This window comes from Osmerus mordax, chromosome 1 (assembly GCF_038355195.1).
Source record: "Osmerus mordax isolate fOsmMor3 chromosome 1, fOsmMor3.pri, whole genome shotgun sequence".
NCBI classification, from domain to species: Eukaryota; Metazoa; Chordata; class Actinopteri; order Osmeriformes; family Osmeridae; genus Osmerus; species Osmerus mordax.
In genome coordinates this window covers 4,042,172-4,066,765 of record NC_090050.1, presented here as the reverse complement: position 1 = coordinate 4,066,765, position 24,594 = coordinate 4,042,172, and the positions used below count along the sequence as shown (strand labels likewise).

At 41.3% G+C, this 24,594-nt stretch overlaps 1 protein-coding gene across 1 annotated transcript in view; it reads right to left on the bottom strand.

The window, feature by feature from the left end:
- LOC136948744 (copine-9-like) overlaps window positions 1-24,594 on the bottom strand; it is a 248,155-nt gene that overhangs the window by 161,104 nt on the left and 62,457 nt on the right. Inside the window, exon 5 of the mRNA XM_067242751.1 lies at window positions 136-175. Within this exon, the coding sequence (XP_067098852.1) occupies window positions 136-175 (40 nt within the window). The remainder of the gene's footprint in view (window positions 1-135; window positions 176-24,594) is intronic.

The following is a 24,594-nucleotide window of genomic DNA, read 5'->3' as shown; positions in this document are numbered from 1 at the left end:
AAAAAGAAAATATTACTCAACAGAACTGTCCTTGTGATAGGAAATATATGTAGATGTTTGGATTTAGGATTTTAATTGAACCACACAAACAGGAGTGACAGAAAAGACAGTTACACTTTACAAGGTACAGCTTACGTGTTTGGAAATGTTAGAACTTCTGGTGTCCACATTGTACCTGTGTGAGAGAAAAAGGTTTTGATTCAGATGTACTTCTCTACTTTTTTTCTTTCAAATAATTGCACTTGCTCAGACAACCACTACAAATTCCAGACATATAAACACAGAATAATAAAACAGCAAATTTGGACATACTATATTCAGTTGCAATCAAAAATATTCAACCCCCTCACCTCCAGACATTATAGTGATGTGGATGAAAGAATGACAATAAATGATTTTTTTTTTTAATCATTAAACAACAAATATGTATTGATACATATGGGTTATTTTGAGAACAGAAGTTGACTTAACCTTGAAGTTCAAATGAAAGATTTTACTCTTAACACATGTGCATGTGCAGTATTATTCATCCCCCAGCTTCAGTACTTTGTGGGGTATCCTTTAGCTTGTGCTGACAAGTTTCTTACATCTCTCTCATCATCTTTGCCCATTCTTCACGTGCAAAAGCCTCTAGCTGAGTGATGTTTGATGGCTTATGTGCTTTAACTGCCTTCTTTAAACCCAACCAGAATCCAGGAGGGCTGGCAAAAATTAGCAGACAAATTAAATGTAGTGACCAAGTTAGATGTTTTTTCGCTTATTACAGTAGGCTAGGCCTATTTGTCTTTGTATTTTCTTATTTTCATAATTACTTTGTTTATCATCTAATGTCGTATAATTTAATGTGGTTCCAACGATGTAAATGACACCCTCACGAGAAAACCGATATACTCAAAAAGTATAATAGCCTGTCTCGCTGTGCTAATTGGATCTGTCTATCACGCAATGTGCGATTAATATTAAATTCTGCAAATTATTTTTGCACTTTCTGCAACAGGTTGTCGTAAAAACGGACAAGACATGGCTGTGACAGACTTCCTGTATCACCTCTGCTTGTAAAGCCGCAATCAAATCTTGTTTACATAAAATAAGCCTGCTCCCGAGCAGGTTTAAGCTACGGACCTGTTGCTATGACAGCAAGTCCAGGATGAGCTTTGAAGAACCGAACAATCCAAGATCATGACAAATCGTCAACAATCAAATCCAGCTAACTGAGTAAGCGACGTATGGAGAAAGGGCCCCTGGAAAATCCAATGACCACCAAGGATTCATTTGTCAACAGAAGGCATCACGTTCCTTTTTAAAATGGCCTGGAATTTCTGGGAATCCATGATGCCAGGTACACGATCAAGATTGCCAGTTCCTACCGCAGGAAAAAAAAACACATCATCAATGACCTACCTCCATGCTTGACCGTGGGGATGGTATTCTACTGGTCATGAGCCTGGCCTTTCACACGCCAGACATACAGCTGGTCCATATCAGAGCATATGAGCGGAGTCGAGCGGTAAAAATCTCCACTCCTCGCTCACACTTGTTCACCCCTCCGCTCCCCCGCTCAAGGCCACACCAGGCCGCTCCGCTCATTATCGCTCAGCGCTCAACGCAGATTGCATCCCGCTCCACTCAAATCGCCCTCCCACTCGCTCCAAAAAAGGAAAAAAATCTGCATGTATTTAACTTTTAGCTTAAACCGCAGCCCAAAAACATTTTTCAAATAGAAATGATTTATTTCAAATGACAAATTAGCCCTTCGTAAAAAGGAATATAAAACAAAAAGTGTAGACAAAACGAATTTGTGTTTGAATATTTACTTTTTTACAAATTACCATATTTTGCTAACCTTTTGCTTTCTTCCCAGTGTGTTCACGTAGCACACTTTCGTGTTTGAGAGAGGTGTCTTTTTAGATTCCAAAATGAATATTTACAGACTGAAACAATGTCACCACATTCTTCAGTTACCTTAACTGGGAGATAACTGTCCTGACACTGAGGACTGAGTCCTTAATTTGTTATTCCTTATTCTGTTTTGTACAGTTTTATATATCATATTTTATATTTTTCATTACGATTGTTTTTATGGTTAATCAGTGTTTTCATTTGTGGAAGAATGAATGAATGAAGTTTCTTCAGAGCGTAATAGGATTTTGGTGGCACGGTTCGACACGTGATCGTTCTACACCCCCCCCCCCCCAGGTTAATGTAATAGCCTAGTTTAATAACTAATGTAATATTGCACATATTTTCGTACTATTTCCCCTAAAGCAATAATACCATAATACCTTTACATTTAGCAGACGCTCTTATCCAGAGCGACTTACAGTAAGTACAGGGACATGCCCCCCGAGGCAAGTAGGGTGAAGGACACAAAGGACACAAAGTAAAAAGTAGAAAAGTATTGAGATCCCAAATTCATAGGGTTAAATTCTAACTCTTGTATAGACTAGTTATTTAGAAACTTCCCAATGGTACAGGGAACAATTGGCCTCTCCCTATTGGATTTTCATCAGCATTTAAGTCAATTACATTGGTTTTAGAACCTAGTAATACAATTAAATGTCTCACCAGGTATATGTAAAGGTGCTGAATTGTGTGCTCTATATGTGCATAATGTATGTAGGAATAAAAAAAAAAGTTGCTTTCACATTCTTTATTATTTACTCTTTATTTATCCGCCTATCATCTCATACTAATTAGCATTGCCCGGGGTGTGCTGTCCACTAAAAGACTTGGCAATATCCTATTCTAGCATCTTCTCCCATTTTCTCCCTTTCTACTCTTCCATCTTTTTCTTCCATCTCTTTTTCTGTTCAGTCCTCCTGTTCCTTTTTTCAAGCTCTGTGATCTACAGGTGGGAGTTCTACATGGCTTGAAGAGCATCTAGGACATAGAGAAGTGTAGCAGGACTGACACCTGGGTGAAAGACAGACAGATGGACTGCCTCACGACCTCCTGCCTCAAATATATCCGAAAAATGCAGAGATCTGAGACCATAGGAATAAAAGTAATTCACCTTTCATTCACTTAATATAAAAATAATTGCTCATCAAACCAAATCACTCACAAAGTTTTAATTTAATGTTACTTGCAATGCTTTGAATGCTTCCTGACATTGTTATTGCCTTGCCGACTTTAATTAGTGTTCCAAAGAATTTGACTTCTTGAGAACAAAAAACATGGGATAAAAAGGAAATACCCAGCAATAGCAGAGACACACTCCCTTTAAAGGACTGTGCAAGGCTTGCAGGTGATCCACCATCTATGGCTTTAGACCTTTCAACACCCTGCAGAGCTTGAAAAGCTCATACACACTCCCACACACTTTCATTACATATCTTTTCCCCCATTCCTCTACAAGTCTTTAATCATTTGTCTCCTTCATCCTTCCCTCATGCAATCAATGGAATCCCCCTCCTCCAATCATTTGAATCTCTTTGCACAAATCCCTATATAAAATGTAACACGAAGGAGACTTGGGTTTGGATGGTATCAAATGAAATTACCACCCGTAGGATAAGCTTGGCAACTTTAGGGAAATTAGATTTTTTCACACAGAGGAAGCAATATACCTGCCCCAAACTCTAATGACCTTCATTTACATTGGAATGTGACAGTGGAACTTTGTCCAGCCTTTGTAATCGAGATAAAGGGGTTGCATTAAAAACTTTCAGTAACCCTGAGCTAAGCTGTCACTATGCAAGTAATAGTGCTAGGGTTTTGGCTTATTTTCAGTGCACTTGCAGTAACTGTATGAAAGCCTTAATTACATTTATTTTCAATAACGACAAAGCTACAACTCTCTGAATTGGGATGGCTGTGAGCTTTTGCATTTCATGATGATAACTTTTTGTACACAGATGTATACCTAATATTTGATTGGACATCAGACTGAAGAAGTTTGGCATGGACTCAGTCATCCTCATTAACTTCTAGCTGCACAGACAGAGACCGCAAGGCCCTACGTAGTGTGGTCCGGTCTGCTGAGTTCATCATCGGCAGGAAGCTCCATGCCCTACAGGACACTTACTTACTGACTTAAATAGTTTCTAGCAGTTACGACTGATTTCTAAGGTTAAATCTGCATTGTCCAGTGTTTCCTCTATGTTGATTTTGCTAAATTTCTGCCGCCACTGTATCAGAAATCGGGCTGTACAAAATTTTAGGCCGTCTATCAGCAGTGAATGTTAGAGTGCATGTCGGAGAATAGCACGGACACACGCTTCATACCGCAGTTGAGATTGCGTGTGTGCGTATAACTTATGTTGTCAATTGTATTAGTCTATAGTTCTTGCAAATTTAAATTAAGTTAACTGGTGATTTTCGTTGTTTGTATTCTTCCCCTGCTAGCTAAATTGCACATGTCTGATGATTCGATAGCGATTGCTGCCCTTGCTCACGTTTGTATTTTACGTGCATTATTATGCTGAAGTAGTTTTCATTAATAAATAAATAGACCTTAGGTCTAGGCTGTGGAATCAGCTTCCCCTTTCTATTAGGCAGGCTCCTTCATTGTCTGTTTTTAAATCCAGGCTTAAGACCCACTTATATGTACTGGTGTTTCCCACTTCCTCTTGAGTTGTGATGTTACTTGTTTTGCTGTTGTTGACAGTTTTTTATTTTGATTCTACTATGTATTTTATTGTGTTTTTTAAATGTATTGGTATTATTATTTTTGTGCTTTTGTTCGGCACCTCGATCAGCCTTGCTGTGTTAACCCTTGTGCTGCCTTCGAGTCACATGACCCAAAGGTTCATAACGAACCATCGTTGTGTTTACCCAATTTTACCCAATACAAAAACAAATAAAAATAATTTTCTTTTAACCTTCGCAATGTGGGGGGTCTGACACAGCCCAACGGTTAAAAGAAAATGCTTCACTTTGTTTTTGTATGCGGTAAAGTTGTCGCAATACGACGGTGGGTCACAATGACTGATGGGTCAGAACGACCCGAAGATAACACAAGGGTTAAGAGTGTGCTTTATAAATAAATAAAATGTACTTACTTTACTTACACTTACCACACACGATGCCTCAGGAAAGCTGGCAGGATTCTAAGAGACTGTTACCACCCATCCTTCAGTCTTTTTACCCCGTTGCCTTCTGGCAGGCGATACTGAAGCATTGGGTCTCGCACACGCTGACCATACCTGTCAACATTTGAGTACCAAAATCCGGGATTCCTCAGAACGGGGGAGGGGGGAGGGGGGGGTCAGACACATAACATCGCCGGTGTGCCCTTTTGTGCATCTGCAGCGTGACTGTGCCGTTATGATTTATTGTGCTGCGTTACATCATTTTTCCCACCGTGTGCGATACTAAAATAAGTGTAACACACTTTGCAAAAGGTGTGGGAATTGTCGATGCGGCTTGGAGATGAGAAATTTAATTCCTCCGTCCATATATTGTTACATTTGCAGCCAAATTTTTTTTTTTCGCCGTAGCACCACCTGAGACTTTTAATGCCATTTCTACCATTGATTCTTGATTCAAATTCCCCCGTCTCCTATTCGAATTCTCCCGTCTATCTGCGCAGATATCAACAGCGCAACTGGGTTGTAGGTTGCCAGGTTGAGGTCACAAATGGGTTGAAAATTGTATGATATGTATTATCTGAGTAGGATGCGTTTCATACAAGATCTGGCATCTGGACAACCTTGGAATAATATATTAATGTGATTATTCATATAATGATGTTTGGGCCATACAAATTATAGGAGTTTCATGGGAGAAACAACAAAACGGGAGGGGGGCGGGAGACGTGTGTGAAATACGGGAGTGACAGGTATGACGCAGACTGGACTACAGTTTCTTTCCATCAGGCTTCTGAATGGACATTTATATGGACATTGATACACTGTCAACACTCACACTAGTCACTTTACACACTGTCACTTCAGCTACTGGTTGCACTTTCAGATTCTGGTTGCACAATCAGCAATATTGCACTAATTGTACCCTACTTGACTCTAGGTAAGTATAGGTTATAATGTTAGTATAGGATATTATGTGTATTATAGGTTTAGTATACTGTAACGTATATTATTTGAATATTTAGGAGGTTTATTATATTATATTTTAGCTTATCATAGGGGTAACCTATGTTCTGAGTACTTATATGTCATGTTATGCCAGGTTACTTTGCGTTGTCTTGTCCAAAGAATTTCAGTGCCCAGTCTGACGCTGTGTTGTTCTGTGCATTTGACAATAGACTTGAACTTGAACCACTTCTCCAAGATCCAATACTGATGCTCATTGTAGGGCCTTTAGGCGGTGGACAGGGGACATCATAGGCACTCCGACAGTGTGACATGCAGCCCAATACACAGCAGGGTGCAATACAATGTGTTGTGACACATTCCCCCTAGCGGTGTCATGGATCGCAAAACTCATTGGGTGTGCTCAAGCCTTCGGCGAGAGCACAACCTTTGTTCTCTCACATATATATTTATTATTGTTTATTTTCGCCCCCCCAAAACTCAGTCAATATTTGGCCTACATAGACAATCTAGGTGTCAAAAGTTTCGTCTTGGTAGCGATTGAGTTGCTTCTATTGGGATTTACGTTCCGTTGCATGGTTTAGGCTCAAGTTAAGTTTTTGTGGCGAAAAGTGAAGCTAACGGTGGCTAATTTGCTAGCCACAGTCACTGACGTTACTAACGTCACGAAAACACGCATGACTACCTGTAGCAGAACAGTCGTTTCGCATCTGTTAACTTGGGGGATAGCTAGGCTAACTATAGCTTTACTGCAAGGCAGCTGCAGAAACGCCACAGGTAAAGAGGCCAGGGTGATAACTATTTACTCATTTTACTTTGTGATGTGAAACACAATTGTGAAATGTAATGTACAATATTAGCTGATATTATTAAGGAAGTAGGCCCACATCTACTTTCGGAAACGGTAGTCTACTATTTCACTGAAGCATTAGCATCATGACATTAGCCTCTGTTTTCCCGGGCAACACATACTACAGTGGTCTATGATGCATCTGTTTTCAATCGTTAAAATATACATTCCTCACAAATACATTTTCGTTGTAGGATTTATTATGACATTACATTACAAGTAAACGATTTGTTGGTGACATTATCATTACCTGTGGTTTCAAACCAGTGTTGCTCACTGCAATGCTGTAGCCTACGCGAGACACACTACAAAAACATCTACACAGCTGTTTAGGACAGGCGACAGAACATGTTCGGCACTCCCCTTACTTAAATCAAGTCTTTCAATAGGTGAAACTATCTGACTACTAACCTGAACTTCATTGCCACAGCCTAAACGTTGTCAATCTGTTCAAGAAAATAATTAATAAAAATGTATAATTAATTTCAGCCTAAACCGTACAACGGAACGTTAGATCGAATTCAACCAACGCAATCGCTACTGTACCAAGACAAACACAGCAGTAGTCTAGTACTGTACTTGAATTTACCGGGGCAGCTTCTCCACACAGGGCTATATCGCATTTTGCGTTGTTACTGACAATGATCGCTACCAGTGAGCTTTTTTATGAATGAGTGATTTTCCACTAAATAAATGTCAAGCTTATTTACGTTTTTGGGGGCATATTTTCAGTTAGCAGATGGTACTGTTTGAATGGCGATTCCATCTTCTACTGCCGGTAACGTCGTAGAATAATCTTCAAAGGGGGTTCTTTATTCATGAATGAATGCAATATGAGTAGGCTACATGCCTGCAATATCACGAGAAGGGAAAACTTAAAAGGACGTTTAAGTCATAGAGATTAGGCCAATTTTTACACCGGTCTGCCAAATGTATTCGTTGATTCAGCTATGAGGCTGCCTCTTGCAGGGGAAATGAGAAGACATCATATTTCATTCTACACTTCACTCGTATTTTGAGTTGTAAATAATCAATCAGAAAACAAAAGAATACGCTCACACGTCGAATTGATAGGCTCCCAATTTGATAGGAGCTCTGAAAAAGAGCAGTTCTGAGCATCAAAAAAAGATGCTTTTAAATCTATGTAATCTTTATAAATTATAAGTAGGCCCTATGCATTTTTATATAAAATATACCAAATATCAGTTGTAAAAATGTCATTTAAAAACGGACCCTTGTGCAACTGACGCAAGCAAGCAAGCACACCCTACAATTTCCCCAGAAATTGTACCCTCTCTAGTTATTATTATTATTCATAATAATCATGTGACTTAACCCTTGTGTTATCTTCGGGTCATTCTGACCCATCAGTCATTGTGACCCACCGTCGTATTGCGACAAATTTACCTCATACAAAAACAAAGTGAAGCATTTTATTTTAACTGTCGGGCTGTCTCAGACCCCCCACATTGGAATGGTTAAAAGAAAATTATTTTTATTTGTTTTTGTATTGGGTAAAATTGGGTAAACACAACGATGGTTCGTTATGAACCTTTGGGTCATGTGACCCGAAAGCAGCACAAGGGTTAAATGATGCTCCTCTGCTAGCCATGACTGTCACTGCACTTTTTTCTTATATGTTTTTTTGCAACGCAAGCATCGCAGATTGATTTGTTGGGATTCACTATGCCCTGGGCCCCGTTCGTCGTAAGGGTTGAAGCTAAGTTAATCAATTGTCCCTTTAGCCCGTTAACATTAGCGAGATGAGTGAGAACAGCAAATATCGGTTCGTCAACGGCTGATCCGCATCCAAATCATGTGGTTAATTTCAATCAGGCTAAACTTATCAGGGAAATTGCACGTGCACGTCCTACTTCAAAAGGCAGGAAAGGTCACCAAAACCGGGATTTTCTAACGGTATGATGGCGGAAAAGACGAAAGAGAGAGCGGTGATAGGCTATTCTTGCCATCCGAGCAAACTATTATTATGAGTCTCTAAGAAGACAATAAGCATATTATCATGGCTAAGTCAAACACTGCCACCACTGCTAGAGCAAGACAAGCAGCTTGGCAAAAAATTGACGATAAGCTAAATGCGAAAGTTTTGGGGAAATGTATATGCTCATCTTAAGTGCCTCATTACCCCAATCCATCAGATCACATTTCTTTAAATGTGCCTGCTGGTATAGGCTTAATGGAAATTAATAATTGAATGAGATCTTGCTAGCGAAAATAATGATCTCAACTCTTTCAGAATAAGTAGGCTAGACAAAAACAAGGCCAAAGAGTATCTAATTGATACGAATTCATAGACAATTATGAGGATATATGTAGGCTCCTGCGCTTATATCATGTACTATATATGTGTATGCATGTAGGCCTATGTGTAAATCCCTCTTTGATTTCATTGACTGGGACATGGCCAGGGAATATGATGAATTGATTCATCAGCTGGTTAAGCGCCAAGTACACTTTTCTTACAGCAACGCATGCTGCGGCTTTGCCAATGTTTTCTGCATCGCCTATACTGTATAAAAATGTAGCTAGCCTATAGCCTACCTGACGCAAAAAACCTCAAGGCTATGCAGTCTGAAGCACAGTTAAAGTTTCAAGTAGTTTTATTGTCAATTTCTTCACATGTCAAGACATGAAAAGGAATCGATATGACGTTTCCCACCCTCCCACAGTGAAACATAAAAAGCACAGGCACAACAGATAAGACATTTCGTAAAACATAGCGTTACATATTCACATACAGCAGCATAAGCTCATAATAAAGCATAAAGCTTGCTGCGGCGTGTGATATTTGCAATGTACGGCCCGAGAAGGTCTTGCAAATAAATGAGTCCTTGTCGGCTGAATCGATATCGCTCAAACAAGAACTCATCCGTGTGAAATAAAGGATCTTGGCAATGGCGAAGAACTCTATTGGTATGGAAAGCTAATCTAACTAAAATATAGCTCCTTGGTCAACTGGGTCTCTCAAAAAGGGAGCTGCCATGTTATTTTCCGGGGGTGTGGCAAGCTTATCCAGCTACACTTACGTTAGCCTGCTCTGGAGCAGGTTAGTGCTAATTGATATGTTGCTATGGTGATTTATCGAAAGTTGCTTCCACGAACCAAAAAGAGGGGCGTTTTTTTAATCTTAGCCTGAAAATTAGCTCGCTAAACCGCTTAGCGAGCTACGACGAATACCCCCCTGTTCACTACACAATTATTTTTGTTGTTGCGACTAGGGCGCTCTGTCGGTCCACAAAAACAACATGCACTTATGGTCTACTGTAAGTGGTTGCAGCTAATTTGCGCTTGTTAGCTGAGCTTGCCTTTGGCAACACAACCTACTGTTCTCTCTCATATATAGCTCCATTTATTATTATTATTTATTTTCCCACCCCTAAGGCTCTGTAAATGTTTGCACTACATAGACAACGTCAGTGTCCAAATGTTCGTCTTGGTCCCGATTGCGTTGCTTGTATTGGGGTTTACGTTCCGTTGCACGGTTTAGGAGAATACAACGTTTTTGTGGCAAAAAGGGCCTTGTATGTTACCTAGTTTGCTAGCCACTTCAGTACTAGCCTAATGTCACAACGTCAGCACACGTTAGCAACAACCCATAGATAAGACATGCTAGTAAGACAGACAGCGATATCAGCGAGCCCTCAGCATTAGTACCTTAGTTAAAAGTCTACGAAAGTTGAGGCTATTTTTCGCTAGGTACCTACGAACAATGTCTTAATCTGTTAGACAAGTGGGTTCCCCTTCATCTTTTGGTGAGCAGTCTCACAAGCCCTACTTACCCGGCGTCATGGAGCCGACCAGGTAAATAGTTATTTGGCACTAGCGTTGCTACCTGCATATACCTAGCTCTACAGCTGGCAGCTGTGCTCCGTTTTGCTCCTAGATTCAGACCTAGCCCTGGTAAATTGTACAGCTAGCTAACTAGTCGAAGGGCGTACACAAATACAGGGTGTTTATATTCACAGCCTAGAAACATACCCATCTGCAACCAACGCAAGCACACCCCACAATTCCCCCAGAAATGTTACCCTCTAGTTCCCCTTACTATCATTAAAGTATTTGGTGACTCGCGCCATAGTAAACCTTCTGTCGGTTCAGACCAGACAGGATAGCCTTTTTTGCCTGTCAATTGTTCCACCACCTACCGTCAAGAGACTCCAGATGGTGAAGCATCATGACAAGAACAAACCTTCTCTTGACAGTGCACATTCTCAATGAGTAGTAGTCCATAACATTTCTAATTCTTATTTACAGTTAGTAGGTTCATAATTATCTGGACAGTGACACAATTTTTGGCTTTGTACACCACCACAATGGACTTTACATGAAAGAACCGAGATGCCGTCAAAGTGCAGACTTTTAGCTTTAATTAAATGGGTTAAGTATTGGGAATTTTAAACTATTTTAAAACAGTCCCCTCATTTCAGGGGCTCAAATGTAATTGGACAAATTAACATACTTAAAGGTTCATATTTTATACTTTGTCGAGAATCCGATGCAGGTCCAATCAACTTTGCTGAATTTGGCTGAATTTGTGCAGACAATATATCCTTATACACTTTAGAATTCATCTGGCTGCTTCTGTTTTCTGTCACATAATCAATAATCACTGGTGTCCCAGTGCCATTGGAAGCCATGCATGCCCATGCCATGACACTGCCTCCACCGTGTTTTACAGATGATGCTTCGGATCATGAGCTGTTCCAAGCCTTCTCCATAAATCTTTCTTCCCATCATTCTGGTACAGAGAGATCTTAGTTTAATATGTCCAAAGAATGCTGTTCCAGAACTGGGCTGGCTTTTTTCAGTGTAATCTGGCCTTTCATTGGACTTTTGAATGGTTTGCACCTTGTGGTGAACCCTCTGTATTTGTTCTCATTAAGTATTTTCTTTACGGTAGACTTGCATAATGATATCAGAATCAGAATGGGATTTATTCGCCATGAAAGTTTGCATAGACAAGGAATTTGCTTTGGCAGGAAAGTGCATACAATAAACATATAGGGACCTAAAATTTAAATATGTGGACTATCTATACTAAGGGTACATAAACTAGCAGTACTAAGTGGGATTAGAATATCATTAAATATACAATAAAATAAAATATAAGTTGCCGTAAATTACAATATAAAATTACAAAAATACAAATATTACAAAAAATACAAATGTACAAGATACAATTTTGTAATGCAGTGCAAAAAGCAGTGTGTTTTAAGCAAGAAGTCATTAGAGTCAGTGTGGTCCCTTGGCCTTGTTGAAGAGGCCAACAGCGGAAGGGAAGAAACTGTTTTTGTGGCGTGAGGTATTGGTCCTGATGGACCGCAGCCTTCTGCCGGAGGGGAGTGACTGAAACAGGGAGTGTCCAGGGTGGGAGGAGTCGGCCACAATCTTCCTCGCTTGCCTCAGGGTCCTCGAGGTGTGCAGGTCCTCGAGGGTAGGCAGATTGCAGCCAATCACCTTCTCAGCAGTGCGGATGATACGCTGCAGTCTGCTCTTGTCCTTGGCAGTGGCAGCAGCGTACCAGACGGTGATGGAGGAGGTGAGGATGGACTCAATGATGGCTGAGTAGAAGTGCACCATCATTGTCTTTGGCAGGTTGAACTTCTTCAGCTGCCGAAGGAAGTACATCCTCTGTTGTGCTTTCTTGATGAGGGAGCTGATGTTCAGTTCCCACTTGAGGTCCTGGGAGAGGATAGTGCCCAGGAAGCGGAAGGACTCCACAGTGTTGACTGGGGAGTCACACAGGGTGATGGGGGTGAGTGGGGCTGTGTTCCTCCTGAAGTCCACAACCACCTCCACTGTCTTAAGAGCATTGAGCTCTAAGTTGTTCTGGCTGCACCAGGTCACCAGGTTGGCCGCTTCCCACCTATAATCAGACTCGTCTCCACCAGAGATGAGCCCAATAAGGGTGGTGTCGTCCGCAAACTTCAGGAGTTTGACGGACGGATGACTGGAGGTGCAACTGTTGGTGTACAGGGAGAGCAGAGGAGAAAGGACGCAGACCTGAGGTGATCCGGTGCTGATGGACCGGGAGTCAGAGACTTGTGTTCCCAGCTTAACGCACTGCTTCCTGACAGACAGGAAGTCTGTGATCCACCTGCAGGTGGAATCAGGCACGTTCAGCTGGGAGAGCTTGTCCTGAAGCAGGGCGGGGATGATGGTATGATATGCCTCCCTCCTGGAGAGTGTTCTTCACTTGGCTGGATGTTGTGAAGGGGTTTTTATTCACAATGGAAATGATCCTAAGATCATCCACCACTGTTGTCTTACTTTCTTACTTTGGATAAGTATAGTACAACCCCAATTCAAAAAAAGTTGGGACGTTGTGTGAAATAAAATAAAAAACTGAATACAATGATTTACGAATCTCATGAACCCATTATGTTATTCACAATAGAACATAAAACATGTAAAATGTTTAAACTGATGAAATGTACCATTTTAAGGAAAAAATAAGGTAATTTTGAATTAGATGGCAGCAACACGCCTGAAAAAAGTTGGGACAAGGCCATGTTCACCACTGTGTAGCATCCCATCCTCTTTTAACAACAGTCTGTATCTGTCTGGGAACTGAGGAGACCAGTTGCTGGAGTTGCGGGAGAGGAATGTTGTCCCTTTTGTGTCTGATACAGGATTATTGCTGCTTAAACGGTCCTGGGTTTTTGTAATATTTTTCATTTCATGATCCACCAAATGTTTTAAACTGGTGAAAGGTCTGGACTGCAGGCAGGCCAGTTCAGCACCCTGACTTTTCTATAACGAAGCCATGCGGTTGTAACAGATGCAGGATGTGGTTTAACATTGTCTTCCTAAAATATGCAAGGCCTTCCCTGAAAAAGATGTCGCATGGATGCAAGCAAATGTTGCTCTAAAACCTGTATATACCTTTCAGCACTGATGTTGCCTTTCCAGATGTGCAAGCTGACCATTCTATAGGCACTAAAGCACCCCCATACATTACATTTACATTTATATTTAGTCATTTAGCAGACGCTCTTATCCAGAGCGACTTAGGGAGTCAGGCTAGTAATCTGAAGGTTACCGGTTTGATTCCCGGCTGTACCAAATGACGTTGTGTCCTTGGGCAAGGCACTTCACCCTACTTGCCTCGGGGGGAATGTCCCTGTACTTACTGTAAGTCGCTCTGGATAAGAGCGTCTGCTAAATGACTAAATGTAAATGTACAGTAAGTACAGGGACACCCCCCCAAGGGTTAAATGATGCTCCTCTGCTAGCCATGACTGTCACTGCACTTTTTTCTTATATGTTTTTTTGCAACGCAAGCATCGCAGATTGATTTGTTGGGATTCACTATGCCCTGGGCCCCGTTCGTCGTAAGGGTTGAAGCTAAGTTAATCAATTGTCCCTTTAGCCCGTTAACATTAGCGAGATGAGTGAGAACAGCAAATATCGGTTCGTCAACGGCTGATCCGCATCCAAATCATGTGGTTAATTTCAATCAGGCTAAACTTATCAGGGAAATTGCACGTGCACGTCCTACTTCAAAAGGCAGGAAAGGTCACCAAAACCGGGATTTTCTAACGGTATGATGGCGGAAAAGACGAAAGAGAGAGCGGTGATAGGCTATTCTTGCCATCCGAGCAAACTATTATTATGAGTCTCTAAGAAGACAATAAGCATATTATCATGGCTAAGTCAAACACTGCCACCACTGCTAGAGCAAGACAAGCAGCTTGGCAAAAAATTGACGATAAGCTAAATGCGAAAGTTTTGGGGAAATGTATATGCTCATCTTAAGTGCCTCATTACCCCAATCCATCAGATCACATTTCTTTAAATGTGCCTGCTGGTATAGGCTTAATGGAAATTAATAATTGAATGAGATCTTGCTAGCGAAAATAATGATCTCAACTCTTTCAGAATAAGTAGGCTAGACAAAAACAAGGCCAAAGAGTATCTAATTGATACGAATTCATAGACAATTATGAGGATATATGTAGGCTCCTGCGCTTATATCATGTACTATATATGTGTATGCATGTAGGCCTATGTGTAAATCCCTCTTTGATTTCATTGACTGGGACATGGCCAGGGAATATGATGAATTGATTCATCAGCTGGTTAAGCGCCAAGTACACTTTTCTTACAGCAACGCATGCTGCGGCTTTGCCAATGTTTTCTGCATCGCCTATACTGTATAAAAATGTAGCTAGCCTATAGCCTACCTGACGCAAAAAACCTCAAGGCTATGCAGTCTGAAGCACAGTTAAAGTTTCAAGTAGTTTTATTGTCAATTTCTTCACATGTCAAGACATGAAAAGGAATCGATATGACGTTTCCCACCCTCCCACAGTGAAACATAAAAAGCACAGGCACAACAGATAAGACATTTCGTAAAACATAGCGTTACATATTCACATACAGCAGCATAAGCTCATAATAAAGCATAAAGCTTGCTGCGGCGTGTGATATTTGCAATGTACGGCCCGAGAAGGTCTTGCAAATAAATGAGTCCTTGTCGGCTGAATCGATATCGCTCAAACAAGAACTCATCCGTGTGAAATAAAGGATCTTGGCAATGGCGAAGAACTCTATTGGTATGGAAAGCTAATCTAACTAAAATATAGCTCCTTGGTCAACTGGGTCTCTCAAAAAGGGAGCTGCCATGTTATTTTCCGGGGGTGTGGCAAGCTTATCCAGCTACACTTACGTTAGCCTGCTCTGGAGCAGGTTAGTGCTAATTGATATGTTGCTATGGTGATTTATCGAAAGTTGCTTCCACGAACCAAAAAGAGGGGCGTTTTTTTAATCTTAGCCTGAAAATTAGCTCGCTAAACCGCTTAGCGAGCTACGACGAATACCCCCCTGTTCACTACACAATTATTTTTGTTGTTGCGACTAGGGCGCTCTGTCGGTCCACAAAAACAACATGCACTTATGGTCTACTGTAAGTGGTTGCAGCTAATTTGCGCTTGTTAGCTGAGCTTGCCTTTGGCAACACAACCTACTGTTCTCTCTCATATATAGCTCCATTTATTATTATTATTTATTTTCCCACCCCTAAGGCTCTGTAAATGTTTGCACTACATAGACAACGTCAGTGTCCAAATGTTCGTCTTGGTCCCGATTGCGTTGCTTGTATTGGGGTTTACGTTCCGTTGCACGGTTTAGGAGAATACAACGTTTTTGTGGCAAAAAGGGCCTTGTATGTTACCTAGTTTGCTAGCCACTTCAGTACTAGCCTAATGTCACAACGTCAGCACACGTTAGCAACAACCCATAGATAAGACATGCTAGTAAGACAGACAGCGATATCAGCGAGCCCTCAGCATTAGTACCTTAGTTAAAAGTCTACGAAAGTTGAGGCTATTTTTCGCTAGGTACCTACGAACAATGTCTTAATCTGTTAGACAAGTGGGTTCCCCTTCATCTTTTGGTGAGCAGTCTCACAAGCCCTACTTACCCGGCGTCATGGAGCCGACCAGGTAAATAGTTATTTGGCACTAGCGTTGCTACCTGCATATACCTAGCTCTACAGCTGGCAGCTGTGCTCCGTTTTGCTCCTAGATTCAGACCTAGCCCTGGTAAATTGTACAGCTAGCTAACTAGTCGAAGGGCGTACACAAATACAGGGTGTTTATATTCACAGCCTAGAAACATACCCATCTGCAACCAACGCAAGCACACCCCACAATTCCCCCAGAAATGTTACCCTCTAGTTCCCCTTACTATCATTAAAGTATTTGGTGACTCGCGCCATAGTAAACCTTCTGTCGGTTCAGACCAGACAGGATAGCCTTTTTTGCCTGTCAATTGTTCCACCACCTACCGTCAAGAGACTCCAGATGGTGAAGCATCATGACAAGAACAAACCTTCTCTTGACAGTGCACATTCTCAATGAGTAGTAGTCCATAACATTTCTAATTCTTATTTACAGTTAGTAGGTTCATAATTATCTGGACAGTGACACAATTTTTGGCTTTGTACACCACCACAATGGACTTTACATGAAAGAACCGAGATGCCGTCAAAGTGCAGACTTTTAGCTTTAATTAAATGGGTTAAGTATTGGGAATTTTAAACTATTTTAAAACAGTCCCCTCATTTCAGGGGCTCAAATGTAATTGGACAAATTAACATACTTAAAGGTTCATATTTTATACTTTGTCGAGAATCCGATGCAGGTCCAATCAACTTTGCTGAATTTGGCTGAATTTGTGCAGACAATATATCCTTATACACTTTAGAATTCATCTGGCTGCTTCTGTTTTCTGTCACATAATCAATAATCACTGGTGTCCCAGTGCCATTGGAAGCCATGCATGCCCATGCCATGACACTGCCTCCACCGTGTTTTACAGATGATGCTTCGGATCATGAGCTGTTCCAAGCCTTCTCCATAAATCTTTCTTCCCATCATTCTGGTACAGAGAGATCTTAGTTTAATATGTCCAAAGAATGCTGTTCCAGAACTGGGCTGGCTTTTTTCAGTGTAATCTGGCCTTTCATTGGACTTTTGAATGGTTTGCACCTTGTGGTGAACCCTCTGTATTTGTTCTCATTAAGTATTTTCTTTACGGTAGACTTGCATAATGATATCAGAATCAGAATGGGATTTATTCGCCATGAAAGTTTGCATAGACAAGGAATTTGCTTTGGCAGGAAAGTGCATACAATAAACATATAGGGACCTAAAATTTAAATATGTGGACTATCTATACTAAGGGTACATAAACTAGCAGTACTAAGTGGGATTAGAATATCATTAAATATACAATAAAATAAAATATAAGTTGCCGTAAATTACAATATAAAATTACAAAAATACAAATATTACAAAAAATACAAATGTACAAGATACAATTTTGTAATGCAGTGCAAAAAGCAGTGTGTTTTAAGCAAGAAGTCATTAGAGTCAGTGTGGTCCCTTGGCCTTGTTGAAGAGGCCAACAGCGGAAGGGAAGAAACTGTTTTTGTGGCGTGAGGTATTGGTCCTGATGGACCGCAGCCTTCTGCCGGAGGGGAGTGACTGAAACAGGGAGTGTCCAGGGTGGGAGGAGTCGGCCACAATCTTCCTCGCTTGCCTCAGGGTCCTCGAGGTGTGCAGGTCCTCGAGGGTAGGCAGATTGCAGCCAATCACCTTCTCAGCAGTGCGGATGATACGCTGCAGTCTGCTCTTGTCCTTGGCAGTGGCAGCAGCGTACCAGACGGTGATGGAGGAGGTGAGGATGGACTCAATGATGGCTGAGTAGAAGTGCACCATCATTGTCTTTGGCAGGTTGAACTTCTTCAGCTGCCGAAGGAAGTACATCCTCTGTTGTGCTTTCTTGATGAGGGAGCTGATGTTCAGTTCCCACTTGAGGTCCTGGGAGAGGATAGTGCCCAGGAAGCGGAAGGACTCCACAGTGTTGACTGGGGAGTCACACAGGGTGATGGGGGTGAGTGGGGCTGTGTTCCTCCTGAAGTCCACAACCACCTCCACTGTCTTAAGAGCATTGAGCTCTAAGTTGTTCTGGCTGCACCAGGTCACCAGGTTGGCCGCTTCCCACCTATAATCAGACTCGTCTCCACCAGAGATGAGCCCAATAAGGGTGGTGTCGTCCGCAAACTTCAGGAGTTTGACGGACGGATGACTGGAGGTGCAACTGTTGGTGTACAGGGAGAGCAGAGGAGAAAGGACGCAGACCTGAGGTGATCCGGTGCTGATGGACCGGGAGTCAGAGACTTGTGTTCCCAGCTTAACGCACTGCTTCCTGACAGACAGGAAGTCTGTGATCCACCTGCAGGTGGAATCAGGCACGTTCAGCTGGGAGAGCTTGTCCTGAAGCAGGGCGGGGATGATGGTATGATATGCCTCCCTCCTGGAGAGTGTTCTTCACTTGGCTGGATGTTGTGAAGGGGTTTTTATTCACAATGGAAATGATCCTAAGATCATCCACCACTGTTGTCTTACTTTCTTACTTTGGATAAGTATAGTACAACCCCAATTCAAAAAAAGTTGGGACGTTGTGTGAAATAAAATAAAAAACTGAATACAATGATTTACGAATCTCATGAACCCATTATGTTATTCACAATAGAACATAAAACATGTAAAATGTTTAAACTGATGAAATGTACCATTTTAAGGAAAAAATAAGGTAATTTTGAATTAGATGGCAGCAACACGCCTGAAAAAAGTTGGGACAAGGCCATGTTCACCACTGTGTAGCATCCCATCCTCTTTTAACAACAGTCTGTATCTGTCTGGGAACTGAGGAGACCAGTTGCTGGAGTTGCGGGAGAGGAATGTTGTCCCTTTTGTGTCTGATACAGGATTATTGCTGCTTAAACGGTCCTGGGTTTTTGTAATATTTTTCATTTCATGATCCACCAAATGTTTTAAACTGGTGAAAGGTCTGGACTGCAGGCAGGCCAGTTCAGCACCCTGACTTTTCTATAACGAAGCCATGCGGTTGTAACAGATGCAGGATGTGGTTTAACATTGTCTTCCTAAAATATGCAAGGCCTTCCCTGAAAAAGATGTCGCATGGATGCAAGCAAATGTTGCTCTAAAACCTGTATATACCTTTCAGCACTGATGTTGCCTTTCCAGATGTGCAAGCTGACCATTCTATAGGCACTAAAGCACCCCCATACATTACATTTACATTTATATTTAGTCATTTAGCAGACGCTCTTATCCAGAGCGACTTAGGGAGTCAGGCTAGTAATCTGAAGGTTACCGGTTTGATTCCCGGCTGTACCAAATGACGTTGTGTCCTTGGGCAAGGCACTTCACCCTACTTGCCTCGGGGGGAATGTCCCTGTACTTACTGTAAGTCGCTCTGGATAAGAGCGTCTGCTAAATGACTAAATGTAAATGTACAGTAAGTACAGGGACATTCCCCCGAGGCAAGTAGGGTGAAGTGCCTTGCCCAAGGACACAACGTCATTATGCACGGCCGGGAATCGAACCGGCGACCTTCAGATTACTAGCCTGACTCCCTAAGTCGCTCTGGATAAGAGCGTCTGCTAAATGACTAAATATAAATGTAAATGTAATGTATGGGGGTGCTTTAGTGCCTATAGAATGGTCAGCTTGCACATCTGGAAAGGCAACATCAGTGCTGAAAGGTATATACAGGTTTTAGAGCAACATTTGCTTGCATCCATGCGACATCTTTTTCAGGGAAGGCCTTGCATATTTTAGGAAGACAATGTTAAACCACATCCTGCATCTGTTACAACCGCATGGCTTCGTTATAGAAAAGTCAGGGTGCTGAACTGGCCTGCCTGCAGTCCAGACCTTTCACCAGTTTAAAACATTTGGTGGATCATGAAATGAAAAATATTACAAAAACCCAGGACCGTTTAAGCAGCAATAATCCTGTATCAGACACAAAAGGGACAACATTCCTCTCCCGCAACTCCAGCAACTGGTCTCCTCAGTTCCCAGACAGATACAGACTGTTGTTAAAAGAGGATGGGATGCTACACAGTGGTGAACATGGCCTTGTCCCAACTTTTTTCAGGCGTGTTGCTGCCATCTAATTCAAAATTACCTTATTTTTTCCTTAAAATGGTACATTTCATCAGTTTAAACATTTGCCTCGGGGGGAATGTCCCTGTACTTACTGTAAGTCGCTCTGGATAAGAGCGTCTGCTAAATGACTAAATGTAAATGTACAGTAAGTACAGGGACATTCCCCCGAGGCAAGTAGGGTGAAGTGCCTTGCCCAAGGACACAACGTCATTATGCACGGCCGGGAATCGAACCGGCGACCTTCTGATTACTAGCCCGATTCTCTAATACCAGACCCATACCATCAGAAATGCAGGCTTTTGAACTGAGCGCTGATAACAAGCCGGTTGGTCCCTCCTCTTTAGTCCGGAGGACGCAGCGTCCAAGGTTTCCAAAAATAATTTCTAATTTAAATTTGTCTGACCACACAACAGTTTTCCCACTTTGCCTCAGTCCATATTAAATTAGCTTTAGCCCAGAGAAGATGGCAGTGATTCTGGATCATGTTCATGTGTGGGGGTTCTTCTTTGCATGATAGAGCTTTAACCTGCATTTGTGGATGGCACAGCAAACTGTGTTTACAGACCATGAGTTCTGGAAGTGTTTCTGAGCCCATGCAATGACTTCCATTACAGAATCATGCCTGTTTTTTATGCAGTGCCGCCTGAGTGCCTGCAGATCACAGGCATGCAGAATTTATTTCCCCCCTTGTCCCTTACACATAGATTTCTCCAGATTCTGAGAATAATTATATTATGTACTGTAGATGATGATATATTCAAAGTCTGCAATTTTACGTTGAGGAACATTATTCTGAAATGGTTCCACAATACGTAGATGCAGATTTTTGCAGATTGGTGAACCTCTGCTCATCTTTACTTCTGAGAGACTGCCTCTCTAAGATACTCTTTTTATACCCAATCATGTTACTGACCTGTTTGAAATTAACCTAGTTAGTTGCAAAATATTCCTCCAGCTGTTTATTTTTAGTAATACTTACTTTTTCCAGCCTTTTATCGCCCCCGTACCAACTTTTTTGAGACGTGTTGCTGCCATCAAATTCAAAGTTACCTTATTTTTTCCCTAAAATTGTACATTTCATCAGTTTAAACATTTGACATGTTTTATATGTTCTATTGTGAATAACATTATTGGTTTATGAGATTTGTAAATCATTGTATTCTATTTTTTTTTTTATTTCACACCGTCCCAACTTTTTGGGAATTGGGGTTGTATGTCAAATAGGTTGGGAATTATTATTATAAGTTTAGATAGCCTGCAGAGACTGCAGTATGTTCAAAACAGTGCTGCAAGGATCCTGATGAGAGGGCGAAAATACGACCACATCACACCCATTCTCCATTCACTTTATTGGCTTCCCGTTTCTGCCAGGATTGAATTCAAGGTCTCCCTTCTCACCCATCAGTGCATCCATGGACATGCTCCCCCTTACCGAAAAGAACTACTCACCCCTACAACTACAGCACGATCCCTCCACTCAAAAAATTCAAACAGCCTCCAACACCCCAAGACTAAGCTCAGCACCATGGGTGACAGGGCTTTCTGTTCTGCCGCTCCTCGGATCTGGAATGCCCTCCCCGACCATCTGAGGGGACCTCAAACTACTGAGACTTTAAAAAAATGACTAAAAACATTTATTTTGAGCAGATCTTATGAGTTTTAATGATCTAATTGTATTTTTTACCTTGATGTTTTACCTTGTTTTATAAATCTTAACTGTAGCACTTTGAGATTTGTTTTCAAATGAAAAGTGCGTTAGAAATAAAATATATTATTGTGTGTTTATTGTATTGAGTGGGGTGTCAGATGGCTGTTTAGGGAATCGGGCTACCAATCAGAAGGTTGCTGGTTTGATTCTGGCCGTGCGAAAATGAAGTTGTGTCCCTGGGCAAGGCACTTCACCCTACTTCCCTCGGGGGAATGTCCCTGTACTTACTGTAAGTCGCTCTGGATAAGAGTGTCTGCTAAATGTAAATGTATTATCATTATATGATTAATTTGAGGTTTAGATAGGCCACTAGGGATTGTGAAAAGGAGCAGAATCAAATAATTAAAATGTACTTTTTTGTGTACATGTAAAAGCACAAACTCACCCACTACAGACCAAATGGTATAAATAAAGTAAACTGAGTTGAATAGCAATGATCTTTAAACTTTCCATTTCTCCTGCATCCAAAACATTCTTGACGAGAACTGATTGTTTGCTTCCCCTCTAGCCTACCTTGACCTTAACATGTGCTCTTGTTTGGAGAGGATCAATATTCGCTTCACCTGTGAGTGGCCATAATGTTTTGACTCATCAGTGTATACTGTACACATAATATTTTATCCCTATGGGATTACCTTTTAAGGACAGTGTTCTGTCTAGCTCTTACCCTCTTTCTGACCTCCAGCAGAGTCAAATAGCTTTTTTCTGTTGTTTTTGAGCGTTAGAGAAATTCATATGACACCGTCCTGAATTTTCCTTTTCAATTTTGTCACTTCATGTGACCTAGATTAGCTATTTTTAAGTAATTTGAACACACCGAGTGGCGTGTGATATGCTCCCCTGCACCCATATCTCTTTTGAAAAAAATCTGAAATAGCAGAGAGATATAATTATCCTGATTAGGTAATTGGGTAGAAGTATTGCAAAAACAGACCCATGCAGATGAAATACTTTATGCTGTCTATCTTCAACCACTGGTCTAGAGTTGAGCACAGCTCTCAAAGCATTAATGCAGGCTCTGACTGTAACAGCAGTGTGAAGATACCTGTTTTAAAGTTACTGTATTTCTCTCTAGCCCTAATAAAATTGAATACTGACAAGATAAAAAATAGAACAGATCTCTGAGTACATTTCCTGTAGCCAGATGAAACATATGTGCAAATAACCAGTTGAATCCAGTTTCTTCAGTGAAGAGCACACATTTTATTTAACTTCCCTGTGTAATGAAGATTTATCATCTGTCATCAGAAACACTATTGTGAATCATACTTTTTGCTAATGTTATGTTTCTTTAAGCCCTTTGCATACCAAATGTACCACTTGCTACCTCTTTTTGATTGAGGGTGCTAAAAATAATATCAGAAGGGGGTGGAGGTTTGAATAATTAAATCTTCCTCACTAGGGATCCACCTTTTATTGGAATCCACACTTGTGACTTGATATCAGAGAAATAACAACACCCCTCCCTAGAATTTGGTAAAATACTGTTTGTATATGGGTCCACACTTAAAACCACACTGGATACTTGGTACAATCCATATCTGGTCCACATTAGAAACAGACAGAGCACTGAGTTGATTTGCATTCTTCCTCCTTCTCCATTTCTATTGCGTTTCTAAGTGATGACAGCCTTGTCCTCACATCAGCATTATCATAAATTTACAGTGATGCATGGGTATGATACACTGATAGCCTGCTTTCTCGTCAACATGTTGTATTGATTTAGGATTAGGAAAAGGTCAGCTTGCGCTGCACTTGTATGGTTACCAACCACACCAAGCGATCATTGCTTGTCGTTTGTCTACCATTGAGACATGTACAATCAAGAAACCAAGTAATGCAAAATTATGGACACATATGTATCTAGACAATTTCTTACATTTTATATACAGTAAGCGTTAGGAAGAGATTTGGTGGTAAAACAAAAAGTAATTGATGTGATGCATATGAATTTGAATTGGAGGTGATAAAAATGCATATGAATTTAAAAGACAATGTAAATAGTCAGGTGGCTGAGCGGTGAGGGAGTCGGGCTAGTAATCCGAAGGTTGCCAGTTCGATTCCCGGTCATGCCAACTAACGCTGTGACCTTGGGCAAGACACTTCACCCTGCTTGCCTCGGGGGAATGTCCCTGTACTTACTGTAAGTCGCTCTGGATAAGAGCGTCTGCTAAATGACTAAATGTAAATGTAAATACTTTGCCATACTTAACCATTGTGTTATCTTCGGGTCATTCTGACCCATCAGTCATTGTGACCCACCGTCGTATTGCGACAGATTTACCGCATACAAAGACAAAGTGAAGCATTTTCTTTAACAGCTAGGCTGTCTCAGACCCCCCACATTGCAAAGGTTAAAATAAAATTATTTTTATTTGTTTTTGTATTGGGTAAAATTGGGTAAACACAACGATGGTTCGTTATGAACCTTTGGGTCATGTGACCCGAAGGCAGCACGAGGGTTAAGACGTGGTCTTAAAAGAAGAACATTTTAGGTTTTGCAAACCCCCCCCCCCCCCCCCCCCCCCCCCAAAT